Below are 21,759 nucleotides of genomic sequence, written 5' to 3' on the forward strand. Positions count from 1 at the left end.
CTCACTGCAACCTCCGCCTCCCAGGTTCAAGTGATTCTCCTGCCTCAGCCTCCCGAGTAGCTTGGATTACAGGCACACACCACCGTGCCTGGCTAATTTTTTTATTTTTAGTAGCGATGGGGTTTTGCCATGTTGACCAGGCTGGTCTCAAACTCCTGACCTCAAATGATCCACCCGCCTCGGCTCCCAAAGTGCTAGGATTACAGGCATGAACCACTGCGCCTGGCCTGTATTCTATGATTTTTAACAAAATAGCAGACCTAACTCCTCATGTAAATCCGCTGCTGGCTTTCCTCACAAAATGTCACAAATATCATCTCAGATCAACGGAAAGAGAACTGACACATCCTTCTTAATCAGCTGCATAATGTCACACAGTACGAACAGACCGTAATTTACCCATCAATTCCTCCACTGAGAGACATTCAGATGGTGCCCTGGTACTTTGCCAGCATAAGTAACACTGCAATAAACAATCCGATAATGTATTATCAGGCCCTGATGTTTTCCCTTTCATAAAATAGAGTCTTCAAGATGCCACTGTCAGGTCAAAATGTACACACGTCTTAATTTTTAAATAGTCTATTATTTTAACCAAAAAAAATGTCCTCATAAAAAAATACGAATAAAAGTATAAAAAGGGCTGGGCATAGTGGCTCACACCTGTAATCCCAGCATTTTAGCAGACGGAGGAGGGTGGATCACGTGAGGTTAGAAGTTCAAGACCTGCCCAGTCAATATGGCAAAACCCCATCTCTACTAAAAATACAAAATTAGCTGGGCGTGGTGGCACAAGTCTGTAATCCCAGCTATTTGGGAGGCTAAGGCACAAGAATCCCTTGAACCCATGAGGCAAGGATTGCAGTCAACCAAGATCACACCACTGCACTCCAGGCTGGGCAACAGAGTGAAACTCTATCTCAAACAAGCAAACAAACGTGTAAAAAGAAGAAACACATATATAATTCCTCAATCTGGAGATGGTTATTAATAATAACAGCCATTTGCTAAATTTCCTTTCAGAATGAAATAATGCAGTAGAGTGAGTTGCACTTTTTTAACAGACTCAGATCAAATTCCAGTCAAACTTACGGCCATTCACATTTCCACCACGAAGGTATATGAACACTTTTCTCTACATTTTCCCCACAGCTCTGTCATGGTTAAAGAATTTTGCCAATCTAACGGATGAAAATGGTATGCTTTCGTCATTCTCATTTATATTTCCTTGACTAAAATGGAGATTCAACACTTCTTGTGGGTTTCTTAGGAACATGCCAGACTTGGAAATACGTGCAAAACAGAAACATCATTTGATCACTTGCTCAACAATCATCTTACCGATTTTTGCTGCTCGAACATAAGTTTTTTATAGAAGAGATGGAACTGTTCAAAGCTGAGCTCATCTCTGTGTGCTCCTATTTCCTGTAAATATGAAAAAAGTGACATGATTTTTGATGTCCACCGTAAGAATGGCTCCAGGCTATTTATAGAATAATTTTTATTTCAGAAATTGCATGCAATTTTATTGGCATGCTGAAGAGAGAACTATGAAGAGACAGCAAATTAAATTGAGGACAGCCAGGTAGTTAAGAACAGGTGGATAAGGGTGGGAAGTTATGGCCAGGTGGGTAAGGATGGGTTTCTTAGGTCAGGAAATTAAGACTGGGTGAGCACGTTCATGAGTATTTAGTAAGGCCAGACGGATAAAGCCAGATTCATAATACCATGAGGATAAGATAAGGTGATTAAGACAATGAGATTAATAAATGAGATTAATCAATGAGATTAAGACAATGACATAAAAGCCATGACATTGTGTCATGGCTTTTGAAAGGAAAAAGTCATGCTATTTAACATGGCTTTTCTAAAACATTGGCTAAAATCAAACTCACATTCCTCTGAATCAAAACCCTCCACACGTTCCCTAATGTCCCTGGTCTGGGAAAACATACTCACAGGGACACCTACCAAGTAAGACCCTCCTTTGAGCCCCAAAACGGAAGAGTCTCAGCCAGGTTTGCAAGAGACATGATGTGTAACTCCTCCATTTTTGGGCAGAAAACACTCTCTTTGGACTTCCACCTTCAGACATATTTGTAGAGTACGTACATATAGGGCATTTTGTAAAGCACTGGGAGTCAAAGCTCAGCTCCAATTAATTGCTTTACGGCTTTGGGCAATTTCCTTGACCTTTTCAAACCCTCAGTTTTCTTTATCTGTAAAATGGGAGAACCACCACTACGCTCCTAGGGCTTCCCTAAAAGTGAACAAGATACCTGCAAAACACCTGGTTCCGTAAATACTTGATAAAGAATGAAATGCTGATTGTGTAGCAATCAATGGTAAATGCTTCTCCCATCTCTCTCCTCTTCTGACCTACTCTTTTCTCTTTTTCTATTCTTGGATTAATGTGGATTATTGGGGGCAAGTCAAAGGATGCTTGATAAGCAATAAAATAGGATAATTCTTCCAGGAGTTCATTAGCACAAAAATGAAATGAGCTTTTTCCACTGAGGAACGCCGTAATGGAGCCGATATTGACAATGGGTACTGGGGTCCTCCAACTGGGGCTACTGGGATGAAGCGTTGCTCATTTCCTAAGAAGAATGAGTACTACCCTGTAGGCAAAAATCAGTGCCCATCATCTCCATCCTTGCCTCACCTCCTCTACTATATCCCATCACTCCTGGAGTGGCTTTACTGCCCAGCCCCACCAACAACTTGATTACACAACAAAATTAATTAAATGATATACGGAAGGATGGATGGTTGGAGAAACAGAAGAATAAAGAGCCAACTCTGACAGCTACACTACCAGGACGTGCATACAAACTGCCACGGTCCTGGTACCCTACACAAGGAATTTTTCGTAATATTTTCCAAAAGACATACATGCAGCATTCATTTCACTAGGGAAAAAATGGGCTGAAGTATGGTCAGGGAAACAGGGAAAGCTTGACTAATGAAAAACAGGTCTGAGGGTAGATGTTCCAAGCCTAACAGCTCAGTAAACATGGTCTTTCTTGATTACATCCTCTGTGAGGATGGAGACTATGGTCCTCAGATATGTCTCTGATCCCTCTGTCTGAACTAAGATGTACTCTGGAGGCAAAGGACTTTCCTGGGCACTATTCCACGGAACTCAAAGGCAAGTCACGGCTTCATGAGAGAGGTTAAGTCACTCTGCATTCATACAATTCCCAGGCTGAGGCATGAAACTTACCACAAACTTATCTTTAAGGAACTTGGCACTGCTCACTTTAAAGTTGATCAGGGGCAAGATGGTCTTCAACTCTCGGAGACTGATGCTGCAAAACAGGGAGACTCAGCTCTGTCACCTTGAGGGTTTTCAACAGCACAGGATTTAGCGGCTCCCATCAGTTCCCACCTCGGGCAGCCCTCTATAAGAGCGCCTGGCCAACAGTTGTTTATGGAGCACTAACTAGGAACAAGACACTGGGTCAAGGTCAGGGCGACACTTCAATGAGCAAAGCTCAAGGGCACCCTTCAGGAATGTCCATAGATACAGGTCACACAGGAGACTCACAGTGTAGGGTGATGCCCCAATGAGGAGGCACCTACACTGGAGATCCCCAGTACAGGGTGATGTCCCAATGAGGAGGGCTGGTCCCCACCCTTCAGGAATGGCCACAGAGGAAGGTCCTGCAGGAGATTCAGTGTGGGCAGAAAATGGTGTCAGATGACCAGGTAATCTCAATACAAAATGCCACAGAAATCCCAAAGGCCCAATGTAGGTGTTGACATGATGTGATTTCTGGCCAGGACTCTGAATGTCAAAGTGAAGAAATTCAGTGAAGCTTGGGTAAACAGCAGGAGTAACTCTGACATGCTTCACGCAGCCAAACACTTTGTCACCTAATTAGTGACACACATGAAGGGATGAACAAGACTCCTACTGACTCCACCTGCCACCCAGAGGAACCACAACCACAGAACGGGCTTGGCAGAATCAGCCGGGAAAGGCCCAGCTGAGCTTGACTCTAGTCTGGCACTGTGAAGAGACAAGAGGGATGTAGAGTAAGTGGGGACACCCTGCACCCCCAAAATTAAGTTAAAAAATAAAGGTTTCTTTTAATGCCACTGGGGTTCAGAGTAAGGCAAGGTCACTAAGGGCCAGAGAGGGGAACTGGGAAGGAACAAGGCCTACATGAGCACCTACTGTATGCCAGGCTGCTCTGGGGTCATCCAGGTGTTACAGTTGCCTAATTGCTCACCAGATTCTATCTTCTGCAAAGTACACATGATTGACCCCCAGGGCTCAGAACAGCCAAGGGCGGGATGTCACAAGGGTACACAACTCAGGGCTTAGAGCTAGATAGCAGGCAGCAGACCCTGGAACTGAATCAAATTCCAGTGCTCGGTCACAGGAATCTGCATGAGTGTTTCTTTGAAGCCACATAGTGAGGTTCAGCTTAAGAGGGAAGAAAGGGCCGGGCGCAGTGGCTCACGCCAATAATCCCAGCACTTTGGGAGGCCAAGGTGGGCGGATCACGAGGTCAGGGGATCAAGACTATCCCGGCTAACACGGTGAAACCCTGTCTCTACTAAAAATACAAAAAACATTAGCCAGGCGTGGTGGTGGGCGCCTGTAGTCCCAGCTACTCAGGAGGCTGAGGCAGGAGAATGGTGTGAATCTGGGAGGCGGAGCTTGCAGTGAGCCGAGACCACGCCGCTGCACTCCAGCCTGGGTGACAGAGCGAGACTCTGTCTCAAAAAAAGCAAAAATGGAGGGAAGCAACGGAGAACACATCCCAGGCAAAAGGAGCAGCAGCAGTAGTAAGAATGGTAACAAAAGCTGAAACTTCAAAAGTGCTAATCAGGTGTCAGGTGTTGTTCTAGGTGGTGCCCTATAGGCATATTCACCTGTTAGATGCTTGTACAACTTACAAGGCAGGTACCATGATCATCTCCATCTTCCAGGTGAGGAAACTGAGGCACCGATCAGTTTGGTGCACACCTGACTGCCTCCCAGCGAGTAGCTCACACAACAACAAGAGGTTAAATTAGTGGCGTGAGTGGGTCAAGAATATGAGATCCAGACCCTTCTGGCTGGTGCCAAGTGTCCAGCAGAGCTAAGACAGGGTGGTCAAGAGAGGAAGCTTGCCCCAGCTTGTAGGAGAAAAGAGCCCTGTTTCCCTGCACCATCCTCCCAGCTTCTGCTGTGGCATGCGGAAGGAAGTAGCACGTCACTGCCCAGCCGCTGCCCTGGAGAAGGTCCAGTGTGACTCTGGCCATCCTGTGTCCCCACCTCCAGCCTTTTCCTCTGGTTCTAACGGCCTAACAGCAGAGACTTCAGCTGACAAGATGCTCCCCACCCACATACTCAAACCGTAGGGACACCACCCACGGTTTTCACAGACAGACCTCAAGGGCAGAAAAAGTCCCTGTTGGGCCAGCTGGGGCTGGCTGGGCAGAGCGGCCAGCAGGCTAGGAAATTCGCCCCAGGGGCTTGCAAGAACCTTTCTGCCTCGGCCCTGGGGGTGGTCCTAGGAACAGCTGGGCCAGGGCAGGATGAAGGTAGAGGAGCAGCAGGAACAGGCGCTGCCAGAGCAGCAGTGAGAGGGGTTGTGGGGAGAGGAGCCAGACCATGCTGGTGCCCCAGTGGAGCTCATCCTGGGAGCAAGGGGGAGGTCAAGGTCCCCCAGGAGCCCAGGCAGCAGCAGGGCAAAGGAACCATCCCATGTTCAGAAAGAGAGAGACTGAGGGGCCTGAAGGGCCAGAGCAGCTGCTCGAGAACCAGTGGAAAAAACCCAGGAACCTGGGACATGAGCATTCAAGCACCTGGGACATGGGAGCCCACCTGCTCCAAAGGCCTCCCCTTACAGTGTAAACACTGGAGGCTGAGAGCTTCTTTGGGCTCCCCGTGCCGGGACAGCCTCACCCGATTTCCCCCTAGGTGAGCCCCTGCCTCACTCCCACCTCTGGGTGTGTATGTCCTGCTGCGTGGCCCGACTGAAACCAGCACAGGCAGGCTGAGCCCCAGCGCTGCAGGGGAGGAAGCCAATGGCTCAGCTTCAGCCCTCTCTGCAACCTGTCATCCCCTAGAGAGAGTGCCTCGCCCAGGTCAAAGCCCCTTGCAAGGCAGCCAGCTCCTTGGACTGGCTGGTCCACGCATGGGAACGAAGGCCTGGACCTCTAGTCTCAATTCAGGACAGCTCCACAGGCCATGCTCAGAGCTCCCCATCAGGTCTGCCCGGGCCATGACTGTGACTCCCCGGCTGCCTGTTCCAGCGGCCTTCCCTTCCCCATGCTTTCCACAACCCCCCATGCACTCCCCAGTAAGCCTCCTGCACACAAACCTACATCTCAGATCGTGTTTCCTGGGGGCTCAGCCTAGAGCTGTGGGTTAGGAACCAAGGGAATCCCTTTGGGGAAGGACGGCAACTATTCCCTGAATGACTCACCAACAGCCCCTCCCTCTCCCATGGCAGACAGCACTAAACAATCACAGTGTCCTCCCTGCTCAGCCCGGGAGGCTCCCACGGTTCTTCAACTCTGCACCCAGGCAGCCATCACCAAACAATTAAAGATGGCAGCCCCATGACACTTACCAGTCACGCTGAAGCTGGGCCAGCACCTCCACTGCCCCCAGCTCTTTTGCAGCAACAACAGCAATAAGAAACGTTCTCGTTAAGTGCTTACCACGAGCCAGGCACGGTCCACGCACCCTTCACATATTAACTCCTGAACCCTCACATCTGCCCTGGGAGGTGGGAACTATTACTTTTATCTTTTACACAAATGAGGCCCAGAGAAATTAAATCATTTACCCCAATTCACACAACCAGTTACTGTGAGATCTGAGATTCAAACCTCAACGCTGTCTGACAACTTTCGACAATGATGGAGACATCTGTGCTGTCTGAGGTACTAGCCGCCAACCACTCGGGGCTGTTGAGCCTCTGAAATGCAGCTAGTTCCACTGAGGAGCTAAGTACTTTTATTTTGTTTTGTTTTGTTGAAATGGCCACCTGTGGTGAGGGGCGCCCCACCAGACCTCGCAGCCCCAGAGTTCTGCTTCTGTAAGTAGCTCCCAGACCAGCAGCATCTACATCACCTGGGGATTGGTTGAAATGCAAATTCTTGAGCCCTGCCCACCACCGACTCAATCAGCCACTGTGAGGTGGAGCCCAGCAGCCCCCACGTTCACAAGTCCTCCAGGGGATTCCGATGCATGCTGACATTTGAAAACTGCTCTCTAGTCAGCTCTAATCTTCAACCCCAGCTTCACAGTAGAATCTTATTTTAAAAAAATTCCAATGCCAGAGGCCATGCCCAGGACAGTAAAATCTGAATCTCTACTGGTGCGGCTCTGCTAAAGCTCCCCAGGGGACTCTAATATTCTGGAACCTCGAATAGGAAGCCTATTTGCATTCACGTTGAAGGAGATAAATGGACCCACCCACCCACCTTCCACCTGCAACCCCCTCGCCCTGTGCCACCTCCTCCTCTGTCCCTGCCAGGGCTAAAGGACAAAGGGAAGTGCACATCCTGCTTATGCAAATCCAATGTTATAAGGCACGGGGGCAAGGGCAGAGGAGGGAAAGGAAGTACGTGTTGGTGAGGATATGAAGAAAATAGAAACCTGTGCATTGCCATGGGAAGGTATAGCTACAACAGAAAACAGTATAGCAGTTCCGCAAAAATAGACAGAATTACCATTTGATCCAGCAAGTCAGCTTCTGGATATATACACAAAGGAATCTGAAGCAGAGACTCAAACAGATTTGTACACCCATGTTCATAGCAGCACCATTCACAATTGCCAAAAGGTGGAAGCAATTCAAGTATCCATCGATGGACAAGTAAACAAAATGTGGTCTGTCTGTACAATGGAACATTATTCAGCCTTAAAAACGAAGAAGATTCTAATACATGTTACAACACAGATGAAACTTGGAGACATTACACTAAATGCAATAAGCCAGATACAAAAGGACGAATATTGTATTAGTCCACTTATACGAGGTACCTGGAGCAATCCAGTCCAGAGAGACAGAGAGTAGAGTGGTGGTTTCCAGGGGCTAAAGAGAGAAGCAATGGGGAGTTACCACTTAATGGCTGCAGAGTCTCAGTTTGAGACGATGAAAAAGTTCTGGAGATGGATGGTGGTGACGGGAGCATGACAACATGATACACTTCATTCCATAGAACTACCTATCTAAGAACGGTTAAAATGATCAGTGTTGTTCTATGATTTATTGTTGTTACCACACTAAAACAAATTTTAACATTTTAGTTTTTTTTAATTATAAGGTGATTGGTCAGGGTGGGGAAGGAAAGATTTCTCTATTTCCCCCAGCTCTCAACAGCACAATTCTTTTTGTTTTTGTTGTTTTTGGTTTTGTTTTGTTTTGTTTTTTAATGGGATCTCACCCTGTTGCCCAGGCTGGAGCTCAGTGGCACAATCATGGCTCACTGAAGCCTGGACCTCCCTGGGCTCAGATGATCCTCCCACCTCAGTCTCTCAAGTAGCAGGACTACAAATGTGCACCACTACACCCAGCTAACTTTTTTGTACTTTTTGTACAGATGGGGTTTCGCCATGTTGCCCGGACTGGTCTCCAACTCCTGAGCTCAAGCGATCCACCTGCCTTGGCCTCCCAAAGTGCTAGGATTACAGGTGTCAGTCATCATGCTCAGCCAATAGCACACTTAAAAAAAAAAAAGAAAGAAAGAAAGAAAAGCGGCCGGGCGCGGTGGCTCATGCCTGTAATCCCAGCACTTTGGGAGGCCAAGGTGGGCGGATCACAAGGTCAGGAGATCAAGACTATCCTGGCTAACGTGGCGAAACCTCGTCTCTACTAAAAATACAAATAATTAGCCGGGCATGGTGGCAGATGCCTGTAGTCCCAGCTACTCAGGAGGCTGAGGCAGGAGAATGGTGTGAACCTGGGAGGCGGAGCTTGCAGTGAGCTGAGATGACGCCACTGCACTCCAGCCTGGGCAGCTGAGTGAGACTTGGTCTCAAAAAAAAAAAAAAAAAAAAAAAATAGGGAAAGCAACACCAGGGGGGATAGTAAGTCTGCAAACCCTGGTGCCACCCCTGACAACCTGGGCTACTTTAGTCAAGTCACTTAACCTCTCTGGGCCTCAGTGTCCTCACATAGAAAATGGGTCTGAGAGCACCTAGCTCACCCATCAGCCAAGAGGGTATCTGGGTATCCTAAGGATGTAAAGTGCTTATTACAGCCATGACTGCAAAGCAGGCTATAAACAAATGCCCGCTGCTACCATTTGCCTCTAGAAAAGTCTAAAAATGAAACAGGGTGCTTGGGCCAAGCAAAACACCTAAGACTTGTCCATTGCCCAGGCTGGGCCAACCCTGAGCCTGCCCCCTCTCGCCTTCAGTCTTTCCTCTGCATCTGTGGCTCCTTTGTTTTCTTTCAGGAAACATGATTAGTCTCGTGGGTGACAGGAAAGGGAGGGAAATTGGCAGAACAGAAGTTGGTTGCTCTTTCATTGGCACCTTGGTCAAAGTTTCTTTTGCAAAGCTCCCTCCAGGCTTCCCAGAACCACGGGTAAGGTGGGATTTTCCACATGTTGACAGAGAGCAGGGCTCCGCCCACTGGGAGGGAGGTTGGAGGAGAGGAAGCCAGTGAGCACGCAGGGATGAACTCAGTCCAGAAACAGAAAAGGTTCTCTCTGCAGAGGGTCCTGGACCAGCCGATGGGAAGATGGATCTTTATGCAGGACTTGCCAGAATCCCTCCTGAGCAAGAGGGAGGTATCCATTTCCTGACTTCACAGATGAAAAGCAGACTTCAGAGCCAGACTGGCCACCCCATACCAGCACCGCGTGGAGAGAGGCACTGAAGGTGGCTCCCTCCCTCAGCCCTGTGCCAGTTTCAGCTATGATTCACCATAAGCCACGAAGAAAGAAAATGCAGAGAAGGCATCACCTCTGAGGCTGAAAGAGACCAGTGTCTACCAAATTTTCCAACACAAGGACCTCATTTAATCCACCTCAGTAACATTAGAGGGTGGCCCAGCATGGGGGAGCAGGCAGGGCATGTTGGATGAGAAGAAGAGGAGGGAGAAAGGCAGGTGGACAGAAAAACATGGAGTGAGCTAATGGCTGACCTAACTTTACTAGACTTTTAACCACTTCCTGCTTAAGAGTTCCAAATCCTCCCACTGGGCATGAGAAGAGACCAGGGAAGCTCACCCAAACCCTGAAGCCAACAAGTAACAGAGGACATTGACCAGACAGGAAGTCACCCTTCAAGATGGAAAGATTTTCAGGAACAAAATAGGAGAGCTGATAGAGTTTAGTTACTGGATATTAACTAGGATAATGACATATCTAGATAGGATAATGACATATCCACATAGGATAATGACATAAATAAACCAAGAATGAACGAAAGGAATATTTTATCAAAAAAAATAAGGCGTCTCATGTGAGGCTAACATGAGATAAGGACTGAAGTGCTCAATGCAATTCCTGGCATGCTAAATACACAGGTGTTAAATAAATCGTAGGGGTTTTTTTGTTTTTGTTTTGGGTTTTGTTTGTTTGTTGTCGTTGTTGTATTTTGTTTGTTTGTTTCTTTGGTTTGGTTTTTGAGACGGAATCTTGCTCTGTCACCCAGGCTGGAGTGCAATGGCACGATCTCAGCTCACTGCAACCTCCACCTCCCGGGTTCAAGCGATTCTCCTGCCTCAGCCTCCTGAGTAGTTCGGCCTACAGGTGCACGCCGCCACGCCTGGCTAATTTTTTGTATTTTAGAAGAGACAGTGTTTTACCATGTTGCCCAAGCCGGTCTCAAACCCCTGAGCTCAGGCAATCTGCCTGCCTCTGCCTCCCAAAGTGCTGGGAATATAGGCGTACTCTACCATGCCCAGCCAAATGGTAGTTTTTATCATTACATTATTAAGAGCTGAATCATACCTCAGAAAAAAATAATGAATTAAAAATGCTCAACCTCACCCATAAAGAAAGCAAGTTTAAGCAAAAACACTTGGTTGCCTCGGTTGCAGATGAACAAAGATCAAAGTCTAATGGCACAATAAATCATCAGGAAATGGACGCCTTCTTGCCCCACTGGTAGAAATATTATATAAATTGCTACTTCTAGCTATCAAACGATTAGACCAGCAAACACTGAGCTGCTGATATTCATTTCTGAGAATTTATCCTACTCACAGCCACCTCAAATGAGTTTACAGAAAGATAGACCCAAAGGTTTCCATAGCAGCATTATTCACAATAATAATCAAGGATTGGGAGCAGCTCTCTGTGCATCAAGAAGGAAATGATTTCTGAAATGACAATGCATTAATCTAAGGAAAAACCAAAATGACGTTTACTTTTTTAAAAAAAAAAGTCTGGGTAAGACCTCACCTCTGCAAAAAGTAATAATAATAATAAATAAGCCAGGTATGGTGACACACACCTGTAGTTCCCAGCTACTCAGGAGGCTGAGGCAGGAGGATCATTTGAGCCTAGGAGTTTATGGCTGCAGCGAGCTATGATTGTGCCACTGCACTCCAGTCTGGGCAACAGAGAGAGACCCTGCCTCTAAAAAATAATAATAATAGTCTGGCATAGAGCGTTGTGCAGGACTGATAGGGAGCTTCTCCAAGAGGTACTTTTAAGTGAAAAAGTCAAGTAAACTGAATACACATTATCACATCACCCAACACATCTCTACCAGCCCTTAGAACCACCTGGTGCCCCAGCACAGTGGCTCATGCCTGTAATCCCAGCACTATGGGAGGCCAAGGTGGGTGGAACACAAGGTCAGAAGTTCGAGACCATCCTGCCAAACATGGTGAAACCCTGTCTCTACTAAAAATACAAAAAAAATTAGCCAGGTGTGGTGGTGGCGCCTGTAGTCCCAGCTACTTAGGAGGCTGAGACAGGAGAATGGCGTGAACCCAGGAGGTGGAGCTTGCATTGAGCTGAGATATGGCCACTGCACTCCAGCCTGGGCAACAGAGCGAGACTCCATCTCAAAAAAATAAATAAATAAAATAAAGAACCACTTGGTTTACTTCTTCACAGTCAGTCTCTCTCCTGTCACAAAGTATGGGCTGGTGCCATCATGATTGTGTTTACTGCTGTATTCCCAGGATATTAAAGGTGCTCAAATATTTGTGATGAGGTCCTAATGCCCCATGGCAGAGATCATCTCTAAGGCTGGACTCGAATTTTCTGCTGGAATAGAGGCTCCCTCCAGGAGGAAGATTTTGTCATCATCAACCCCAGGACCCAACATGGCATCTGCAGATCACATTGGACGCAGTGAGGACCTTGCCCACCACAAGTCATGCTCCCACCCTCTTGGAAGGTTTAAAGAAAGAATGAAGATGGAAATCCAAAGTGATCAGAAGAAAACTGAATGACTCTTACCTGTTTCTTCTGGTTTGATCCACAGAATATATCTGCTTTCTCAGCCAACTGGAAAGAAATTTGAGACAAAAGAAAGAGAGACAGAGAAAATTTAAAAATAGCGTAAGTCTAAGTGAGTCCTACAGGATGTGCACAAAAGGAACTGGAACCAAAAGGAGGGGTTTTCCAACTTTCTAACAAGGGCAGCTTGGGAAGAAGTTTTCTCCTAGTATCTAAGCCAAGATCTCAACTCAAAAAGGCCAGGTTTCCTTACACTGACAACTCCTTCTAATGATAGTCATTAATCCTCAAAAACCTAGAAAGAAAAATAGTACAAAGTAGAGGAATTTGATTTAGTGGAAGGAAAATAACTCACACCCCAATGCCCATCCAGACTCCCATGACACTGAAGAGACAGTCTTGAGGTCTTCATCAACCCAGGAGGGAGTGATAGGTGGAAAATTCCAGACCCTGTATCTATCCTTTGATCAGTCCACTTAATCTCTTATTAAATCCTTTAAGAAGGAAGCCCTGTTTTCCCCAACGCATACCCCAGGAATGTTTCTATCTCCAGTCCCATGCACCACTCACCCCAATAGGCCAAGGCTGAAAACTAGCACAGGGAAATGCTCTTATTTGAAACATTGTAGGGCTCACACCGCTACTAGGCACTCATTGCATGCAAGACACTCAATGAGTCTCAAAAAACCAACGTCCCCCTTTTTTGTTTTCCTGTAGCCCATGTTGGCAAAGGCAGCAGAATAAAGGAATCAGTGACTATGTAAATAAACAGGCAAAAGCCAGCTACCTCTCGATAATGGTGGGTGTGGACGCATTCATCGCTTCTTGGTGTAAGATTTTCAAGCCGGAGAGCCAATTAAGTGCATCTTCTTTAGAGTCAGCTGGAGTGGAGAAAGGGAACAGAAATGCTGTGTTAATTCCTGGGAAGACATCTGCTGACAAAGCCCGGCCCCATACAGATCACGAAGATGGGAGAAGCCTATGCTGGTTTCCAGTTTTGCAGGAGGCAAAGAAAGCATCTCTTTCACACTCTCATAGCTCTAGGACCTGCTTTTTGTCTGAGACGGGGCCACATATTCATGATGAGCTTTGTACCACAGGGGTGACAAGTGGGTTATTTCCTGTGCCAAATGGAATTAGCACATATATAATATATATGTGCTAGACACTGTTCTAAGTGTTTTTCTTATATTGATCCCACAAGGGAAGTACTATTATATTCCCATTTAACACATGGAGAAACCACTGAACCTAAGACAGGTTCAGTGATGTGTCCAAGGCCACACAGCTCCTAGCAGCCATTATAGACTGAATATTTGCATTCCTTCAGAATTCATATGTTGAATCTCTAACCCCTGATGTAGGGCCTTTGTGAGGTATTTAGGTTTAGATGAAGTAACGAGGGTGGGGCCTCCATGAGGGGATTAGTGCCCTTTTAGAGACAAGAAAGAGAGACCAGAGCTCCCTTCCTATCCAAGCACACCCTGAGGAAAAGCCATGTGAACACATAGCAAGAAGGCGGCTGTCTGCAAGTCAGGAAGAGAGCCCTCACCAGAACTCAACCATGCAACATCTTGATCTTGGACTTCCCAGCCCCCAGAACTGTGAGAAAATAAATGTCTGTTGTTTAAGCCCCTCAGTCTACGGCATTTTGTTATAGTAGCCAGACTATGCTGAGACAATGGAAGACATAGGATTTTAAACAAGAACCCATTATCTTACCCTGGCAGCACACTGACTCCAGGAATGAAAAAGCGAAGGAATTCAAACCCAGGTGTCCAACTCCAGAGCAGAGTTTCTCAACCCCAGCTGCTCAGGAGAATCACTTGAGGGCTTTTCAAAACCCCAATACTTAGGTCCCACCCTAAAGTAATTAAACCAGAAGAGAGGGATGAGGGAGACATCAACAGGTGGAAGCACCCACATGGTGCCAAAGTGTGTCAAAGGTTATCAGCTTCCTCTGCTGCTATAACAAATGACCACAAACTTAGTGGCTTAAAGTAATACAGATTTACTTTCAGACCGTGAGAGAGGCCAAAATTCTAAAATAGACTGGTTGCATACAATCCTTCTGGATTCCTTCTAAAAGCTCTTGGGAAGAATCCATTTCCTCACCTTTCCCAGCTTCCAGAGGATGCCTGCATTCCTTAGCTCATGGCCTCTCATCTTCTGACCTTTGTTTCCATCCTCATATCTCCTTCTCTGGGAATGACCTTCCCATGTATCTCTTATAAGAAGCCTTGTGATTCCACTGGACACCCGGATAGTCCAGGATATTTCCCATCTCAAAATCCTCAATTTAACTACACCCATAAAGTCTCCTTTTCCATAGAGGATAATATATTCACAGGTTCCTGGGATTAAGACATGGACATCGTGGGAGGGCAGTATTCAGCTTCCCATGGCTTAGGAATTTAGCTTTTTGTTTTATTAAAGAGTGTTAGCTTTTAACCCTATGCTAACTAATAAGATGCAAGATCTGGAATAATCTGCACCACAACCCTAAGCAGCTGTCAGTATTTCCCTGCTTCTAATGAAGATGGCACAGAGGGATGGCAAGTAGAGCTTGCTAATAGCCAGGAGAGGATGGCTTGCTAATACCCATGGTTGCTATTACCCTTGCTAATAAGCAACATTGAGGAGTGGTTAAGAGCTTGGCATCTGGCAAAAGGAAGATCATAGCTTAAGTCCCACTGCACCACTTCAGGGCTGTGTGACATTCAGCGGGTTACTTAACCCTACTCTGTGCCTCATCTCACCTGGAAAATGAAGCTGACAGTGCAAACACCTCACGGAACTATGAAGCCTCTCCTTAAGCACCAGGTACTTCGCCAGTGCGTACACCCCGGGCAGAGATTGCTGCTCTCATCTTTCCACACAGATGCAGAGGAAACTGAGGCTCTGAAGGGCTGAGTTTGTCTCAGAGCAGTAAGTGAGAGGGTGGAATGGGAATCAAAATCTTGACCATCACTGTGCTAACCTTGAATTTAGGGTTCCAGAAGAGGCTCCCAGAGTGGGATATATATCAAAGTTCACATCCTAGCCTCCAAGGGCTGGGCTCTTGTGGTCTCCTTACCACGTTAAGAACAGGGGGTCAGGGCTCAGCCTGTAGGTGGGGCTAAGGAGACAGAGGTGTGAAGCTTCATGGCCACGGGACTTGCCCTCCTGCCCCACCTCTACCAACACACTCCACATCATTAATCAGATATTCGCTCCTCATTTCCTACATCTAACGTGCTATTTCCCTCCTCCAAGCCCTGTCGTACACCACAGCCTTTCCCTGGAGCGCCCTCCCTCTTTCCTCCAAACTCCTACTGAAGCCTCAAAACCCAATGTAAAAGTCACCTTCTTTGCCCAACTTCTCTGAAACTAAGCATTCACAGCACGCTGCATCATGCTTGCACTAGGTCTTATCCTAGTGCACCCATCTGTCTCCCCAAGTAGACTGAGAGCGTCTTAAAGGCAGCACCAGGTGCCATTCATCTTCCTAGATCACTGGCGTGTACACAACCTAACACAAAGTATAGGCTCAAAAGATGTGTAGTAAAAGAATGAATGAGAAATTCATAAGTTATTTGACCCTAAGTAAATGTCCCTATATTGCTCAACTTTCAGAGCTGCCTCCACTTTGGTCTATTTTAATTGTATTGATTTTCTCTCTGAGTCATGAATGTATACATACTTCTAAGTCAATAAATTCTAGGACTGAACTTGAAAGTAACTACAAGCTTCTGCCCCTGAGTAAAATGAGGAAACTGCATGTGCGTGTGCAATAGAAGATCTCAGGACAGTTCCTTCACATCAGTCAGATTTGCTGAGCCACATCTGCTGGAGGAAAACAGGTTACATTTTTCTTTTCTTTTCTTTTCTTTTTTTTTTTTTTTTTTGAGACAAGAGTCTTGCTCTGTTGCCCAGACCGGAGTGCAGTGGTGCAATCTTAGCTCACCGGTTCAAGCAACTCTTGTGTCTCAGTCTCCCAAATAGCTGGGACTACATGTGCACACCACCACACCCAGCTAGTTCTCCTATTTTTAGTAGAGACGGGGTTTCACCATGTTGGCCATGCTGGTGTGAAACTCCTGACCTCGAGTGATCTGCCCACCTCGGCCTCCCCAAGTGCTGGGACCACAGGGATGAGCCCAGCCTACATTTTTCATCCAACAGAGCCTGGCCTTCAGTGTTAAGACTATCTAATCATCATTTATTCAGCTCTCAGCATGAGCCAGAGACACACTTAACATACCCCTCACAATACCCCGATGAGATAGGCATTACTATTCTCCCCATTTCACAGCTGAGCAAACTGCAGCTCAGAGAGGTTAAGTCACTCATCTAAAGACACACAGCTAGAAAGGGGCAGGGCTGGGATTCGAAACCATGACCCCAAATACACATCAGCCAGCAGGCAGGGGTGAGCCAGGAAGAGACTAAGGCACAGGGAAGGAGAAAGGCACAGAAACATGCATCTACCTGCCAAGCTGAGTGTGCTGAGGACGAACTGAGTGCCATACAGGATGGTGAAGCAGCAATCTTCTTTCTGGCGAACCGCTTTTGCACGTTCGAAATCTTTGGAGTTCTTCCCTGGGCGGATTTCTTTTATTTCCATGATATCCACTACAATGAAATTAACATGAGCCAATTAGAAGCTGGAGTTCACTCCACCTGAGGACACAGTCACACACCTGCAGCCCAGGCACAGCCTGGCTCCTTCCTTCCCCAACAGGATCCCGCAAAGCTATCTGTGCATCCGGATTCAGTGCCCCCTCCTTCTGGAAATGAACAAAGGGCCAAGAGCCTACCTGGGCATTTGCTGCCACCCCACAAACCCGTGGAGTATGAAGAGTTTGGGGTTTCCACTCACCCTGCTTCTCAGATAGACACGTTTTAAACTAGGACAATTAATTTTTGTAATGCAACTCAGATTTGAGAAAATAGGCACAGACTATTCTACCAAAACAAACAATGGACCAAACTGATGCTCACTAGAGATCACTCTAGGCAGCCTAAAAGTTCCAACCATCCGGTTGACCTTGACCTTGACCATCTTTTCCCTTGAGTCCCAAAAGCTACAAATGCTCTGTGGCTCAACTGAAAGGGGAAAAGAAAATGAAGGCACTGAATAACTGTTTCAAATTAAAAATAATAATAAGAGGCCAACCTCAGCATTGGGGATGGTCACAGTGGTTCTGGATATCACAGGGCCTACGGGAAGAGAGTGGTAAACTATTACTCTGGTAACAGTCTAGAGTAATGGAGTGTTACTAAAGGGCCACAGCCTCCGGTATTTATGCCTTATATACCCAGCTGCCCTTCAATCCAGGTTGTCTCTGTGACCTGTTTTAACCAATAAAATGTAGTATAAATCAGGGACTCCAACCCCCACGCCATGGAATGGTACCGGAAAGTGAGCACTGAGCTCCACCTCCTGTCAGATCAGCAGGGCATCAGATTCTCATAGCAGCGCAAACCCTATGGTGAACTGCATTACGTTCTCACAGGGGCGTAAACCCTATGGTGAACTGCATTAGATTCTCATAGGAGCACAAACCCTATGGTGAACTGCATTAGATTCTCACAGGGGCACAAACCCTATGGTGAACTGCATTAGGTTCTCACAGGGGCGTAAACCCTATGGTGAACTGCACATGCGAGGGATCCAGGTTGTGTGGTCCTTATTGGAATCTAATGCCTGATAATCTGAAGCAGAACAGTTTTATCCTGAAGCAACCCCCCCAATGCCCCCACCATCTATGGAAAACTGTCTTCTAGGAAACTGGTCACTGGTACCGAAAAGGTTGGGAGCACTGGCACGCTGGCATAAATGATGCTGTGCCAGTTCAGGGCCTAACCCTTTTTTTTTTTTTTTTTTTCCTGAGATGGGGTCTCACTCTGTCACCCAGGCTGCAGTGCAGTGGTGTGATCTCAGCTCACTGCAACCTCTGCCTCCTGGGTTCAAGCAATTCTCCTGCCTCAGCCTCTGGAGTAGCTGGGACTACAAGCATGCGCCACCATGCCGGGCTTAATTTTTGTATTTTTAGTAGAGATGGGGTTTCATCATACTGGCCAGGCTGGTCTTGAATTTCTAACCTCAAGTGATCTGCCCGCCTCAGCCTCCCAAAGTGCTAGGATTACAGGCGTAAGCCAGAGGGCCCAGCCTGGAGCCTAATCCTTAAGAAGGCCTGGTACCTTCCATTTTGAGCTCTGGGGAAAGCCAGCCTCTGTGTAAGAAATCAGACTACCTGGAGACCACCATTCAGTAAGAAGCCCAAGTCAGCCTTATGGAGAGGCCATGGAAGGAGAACCAATGCCCTCAGCCAACAGCCCAGCTGAGCCCCCAGCCAACAGCCACAGAGCACTGCACCATCTTAGAAGTGGATCCTCTGGGCCGGATGCGGTGGCTCACGCCTGTAATCCCAGCACTTTGGGAGGCCGAGACGGGCGGATCATGAGGTCAGGAGATCTAGACCATCCTGGCTAACAAGGTGAAACCCCGTCTCTAGTAAAAATACAAACAAACAAAAAAATTAGCCGGGCGTAGTGACGGGCACCTGTAGTCCCAGCTACCCAGGAGCCTGAGGCAGGAGAATGGCGTGAACCTAGGAAGCAGAGCTCGCAGTGAGCTGAGATCGCACCACTGCACTCCAGCCTGGGCGACTGAGCGAGATTCTGTCTCAAAAAAAAAAGTGGATCCTCTGGTCCCAGTGAGCTGCCCCAGCTGACAACATGTGGAACAGAGACAAGCTCTCCCAGTCCCCACCCATGCCCAGATTGTAGAAATATGTGCAATAAATAAAATGATTTTTGTCTTAAGCCACTAAACACTGGGATAGTTGGTTGTATAGCAATAGATAACAGAAACAAATAAGAAATTCTTCCTCTCTGCAACCTCTGCTGCCATGAGACTCCACCTACTCCTGGTCAAAACCTACTGGGCCAGGATGGCAACGTGACTGACTCAAAGGTGACTCCCCCTTCTCCCTACAAGATGACCAGTGAACTCTGGACTGGCACAGAGACACGAGCTCAACAAGCTCAACCAGTCCCTTCTTTCCCCTTCTTCTGAAAAACAACAACAACAAAAATCTTTTCATGGGATGAACCCATTCCTTGTGCTTTATTTAGAACTGATTCACTCCTCACCACCTTCAACCATAAGCTGAAGGGGACAGCAGGGGCCTGGGAATGACCCAAGTGCCCTGGCTCAGTGACTGGTTCGGGGACAGACACATGGCCCAGCTGCACCATCAGCTTCCTCCTGGGATTCATTGGGCCAGGACTACCGGTAAAACCTCCCCTCCACTGCTGCTCCCAGGCTGGTAAAACATGAGCCTGGGAGTGGCAGGGATCACCTTGTCTACCATGGAACAAAGTGTTATCAAACCCTGGTGTACCTTTGAACTCCAGCACTCCTGGAGATGAGAGTGAGAAAGGAGATCTCAGCTTTGCAGCAAGAAGAGGTGGCTCTGGCCTGGAATTAAGGAAGAGGACAGAACGAAGTCCACAGAGGTGAGCAAAGGCATCTTAGAGTCACAGTGAAACAGCAGGAAAGATTGGTGGCCATTCACAGGCAACAATGGGAGCTGGGGGAGGAGAGCAGACAATTAAGTTAGAGGAGAGGGGATGGGATGCGCTCAAAGCTTTCTGAGTTCTTACCATGGGTCTAGCTCAGTTAGAAACAGCTCAATGGGCAAGAGCCATGTGAACACAAGCCGGGCACAGTGGCCCACGCCTGTAATCCCAGCACTTTGGGAGGCCGAGGAAGGCAGGTCACTTGAGGTCAGGAATTCGACACCAGCCTGGCCAACATGGTGAAACCCTGTCTCTACTAAGAATACAAAAATTAGCTGGGCTTGGTGGCACATGCCAGTTGTCTCAGCTACTTGGGAGGATGAGGCAGAAGAATCTCTTGAACTCAGGAGACGGAGGTTGCAGTGAGCCGAAATCACCCCACTGCACTCCAGCCTGGGTGACAGGGTGAGACTTCGTCTCAACAACAACAACAAGGCCATGTGAAAAGACTAAAACAACAGCATGTCATCTGCATTCTGTGCATGTATGGTGGTAGATATACCCACCTACACGTGACAAGATTTCACAGAACTACACATCAAAACAAGTGCAAAATAACAAGAAAACTGAGTGTACGTAAAAAATGGTGAAAGCCAATTAAGATCTGCAGTTTCATTAATAGCACTGTACCAGCATCCACATCCAGGTTTTCATAACTATGCTTATGAAAGATGTTATCACTGGAGCAGCTAAATGAAAGGTTCACAGAAACTGTACTATTTTTGCCACGTCCTCATGAGTCTACAATTATTTCAAAATAAAAAGTTGCTAAAATCACTTCTCAATTATGGGTGGCCCTATTATTAGGGGGGTGGTATCTCTAAACCTTGTTGGGTGGAGTATTTGGGATGAAGGTGAGAGAGAGTAGAGATAGGACTCATCCCCCGTCACACCCCACTGAGAACCGCTACTACAAGCTGGCTGTGGGGACCATAACTAGTGGGGACCCCATCCAAACCTTGCACTATAAATCTTGTTCAATGGGCCATGCCCACTGATTGCAGACACTGAGGAAACTAAAATAAGCAGCTCCCATCTTAAATATTACTCAAGGGAGTTAACCCTATTGCCCGCATGTGCATGAGACCTGAAGAATGACCAGTCCTCCACTTTAGCTGCATTCTAATACTAAAAATCATGCCCAAGGTTGGGGATTTAACACATTAATGAGACATGCAAACATGAAGAGGCTCTCTATCCTGTTATACTGTGCAGGTGTCAGATGTTCCCCAACTCTATGTGCTTCAATATCACTCCCTGCCCATTTGAGCCCCTTTAAAATTACTCTCCTGACTGTCTTCGGGGAGCCAGGCAGAGAATTATCTCTCTCGTGCTGCTTCTCTTATGCCTGGGCATAAGCTCCAATAAAGTCTTGTCTGGGAAAACTCTTTTGGCCTCATGTCAATTTCTATCACACTGAGAGCCCAAGAACACATGGTCAGTAAAAGATGGACGTGTCGCCACTCTTCACCCAAACCAAAAATCGGAGTCTTCCTTATCTCTTCTCTTTATCTTCACTCCTCAAAAACAAACAAACAAAAAGATCCTTTTCATGCATTGAAATTTATTTATTTTTATTTGTTTCATTTATTTGGGGGAAGCTTGAGTACTTAAAGTATAGACTTCACGGTGTTGCACCCCAAAATACTTAATGTATCTCAGAAAAATGAGCACGTTTTCTTATACAATCATAAAACCTTTATTGCATCTAACAAAACTGATGATAATTACTTAACATAACCTAACACCTCGTCTGTATTTAAATTTCCCCAGTTTTCTCCAAATCTTTTTACAGTAGACTTAAATACA

The 21,759-nt window shown here is 46.8% G+C and overlaps 1 protein-coding gene across 1 annotated transcript in view; it reads right to left on the reverse strand.

The window, feature by feature from the left end:
* PLCG2 (phospholipase C, gamma 2 (phosphatidylinositol-specific)) overlaps positions 1 to 21,759 on the reverse strand; it is a 211,111-nt gene that overhangs the window by 101,394 nt on the left and 87,958 nt on the right. The window contains exons 2-6 of the mRNA XM_011990117.1: positions 16,852 to 16,995; positions 13,169 to 13,262; positions 12,382 to 12,429; positions 3,227 to 3,311; positions 1,342 to 1,425 (exon numbers count right to left, since the gene is read on the reverse strand). Of these exons, the coding sequence (XP_011845507.1) occupies positions 1,342 to 1,425; positions 3,227 to 3,311; positions 12,382 to 12,429; positions 13,169 to 13,262; positions 16,852 to 16,995 (455 nt within the window). The remainder of the gene's footprint in view (positions 1 to 1,341; positions 1,426 to 3,226; positions 3,312 to 12,381; positions 12,430 to 13,168; positions 13,263 to 16,851; positions 16,996 to 21,759) is intronic.

Source organism: Mandrillus leucophaeus, unplaced genomic scaffold (genome assembly GCF_000951045.1).
Source record: "Mandrillus leucophaeus isolate KB7577 unplaced genomic scaffold, Mleu.le_1.0 Scaffold37, whole genome shotgun sequence".
In the NCBI taxonomy this organism is placed as follows: domain Eukaryota; kingdom Metazoa; phylum Chordata; class Mammalia; order Primates; family Cercopithecidae; genus Mandrillus; species Mandrillus leucophaeus.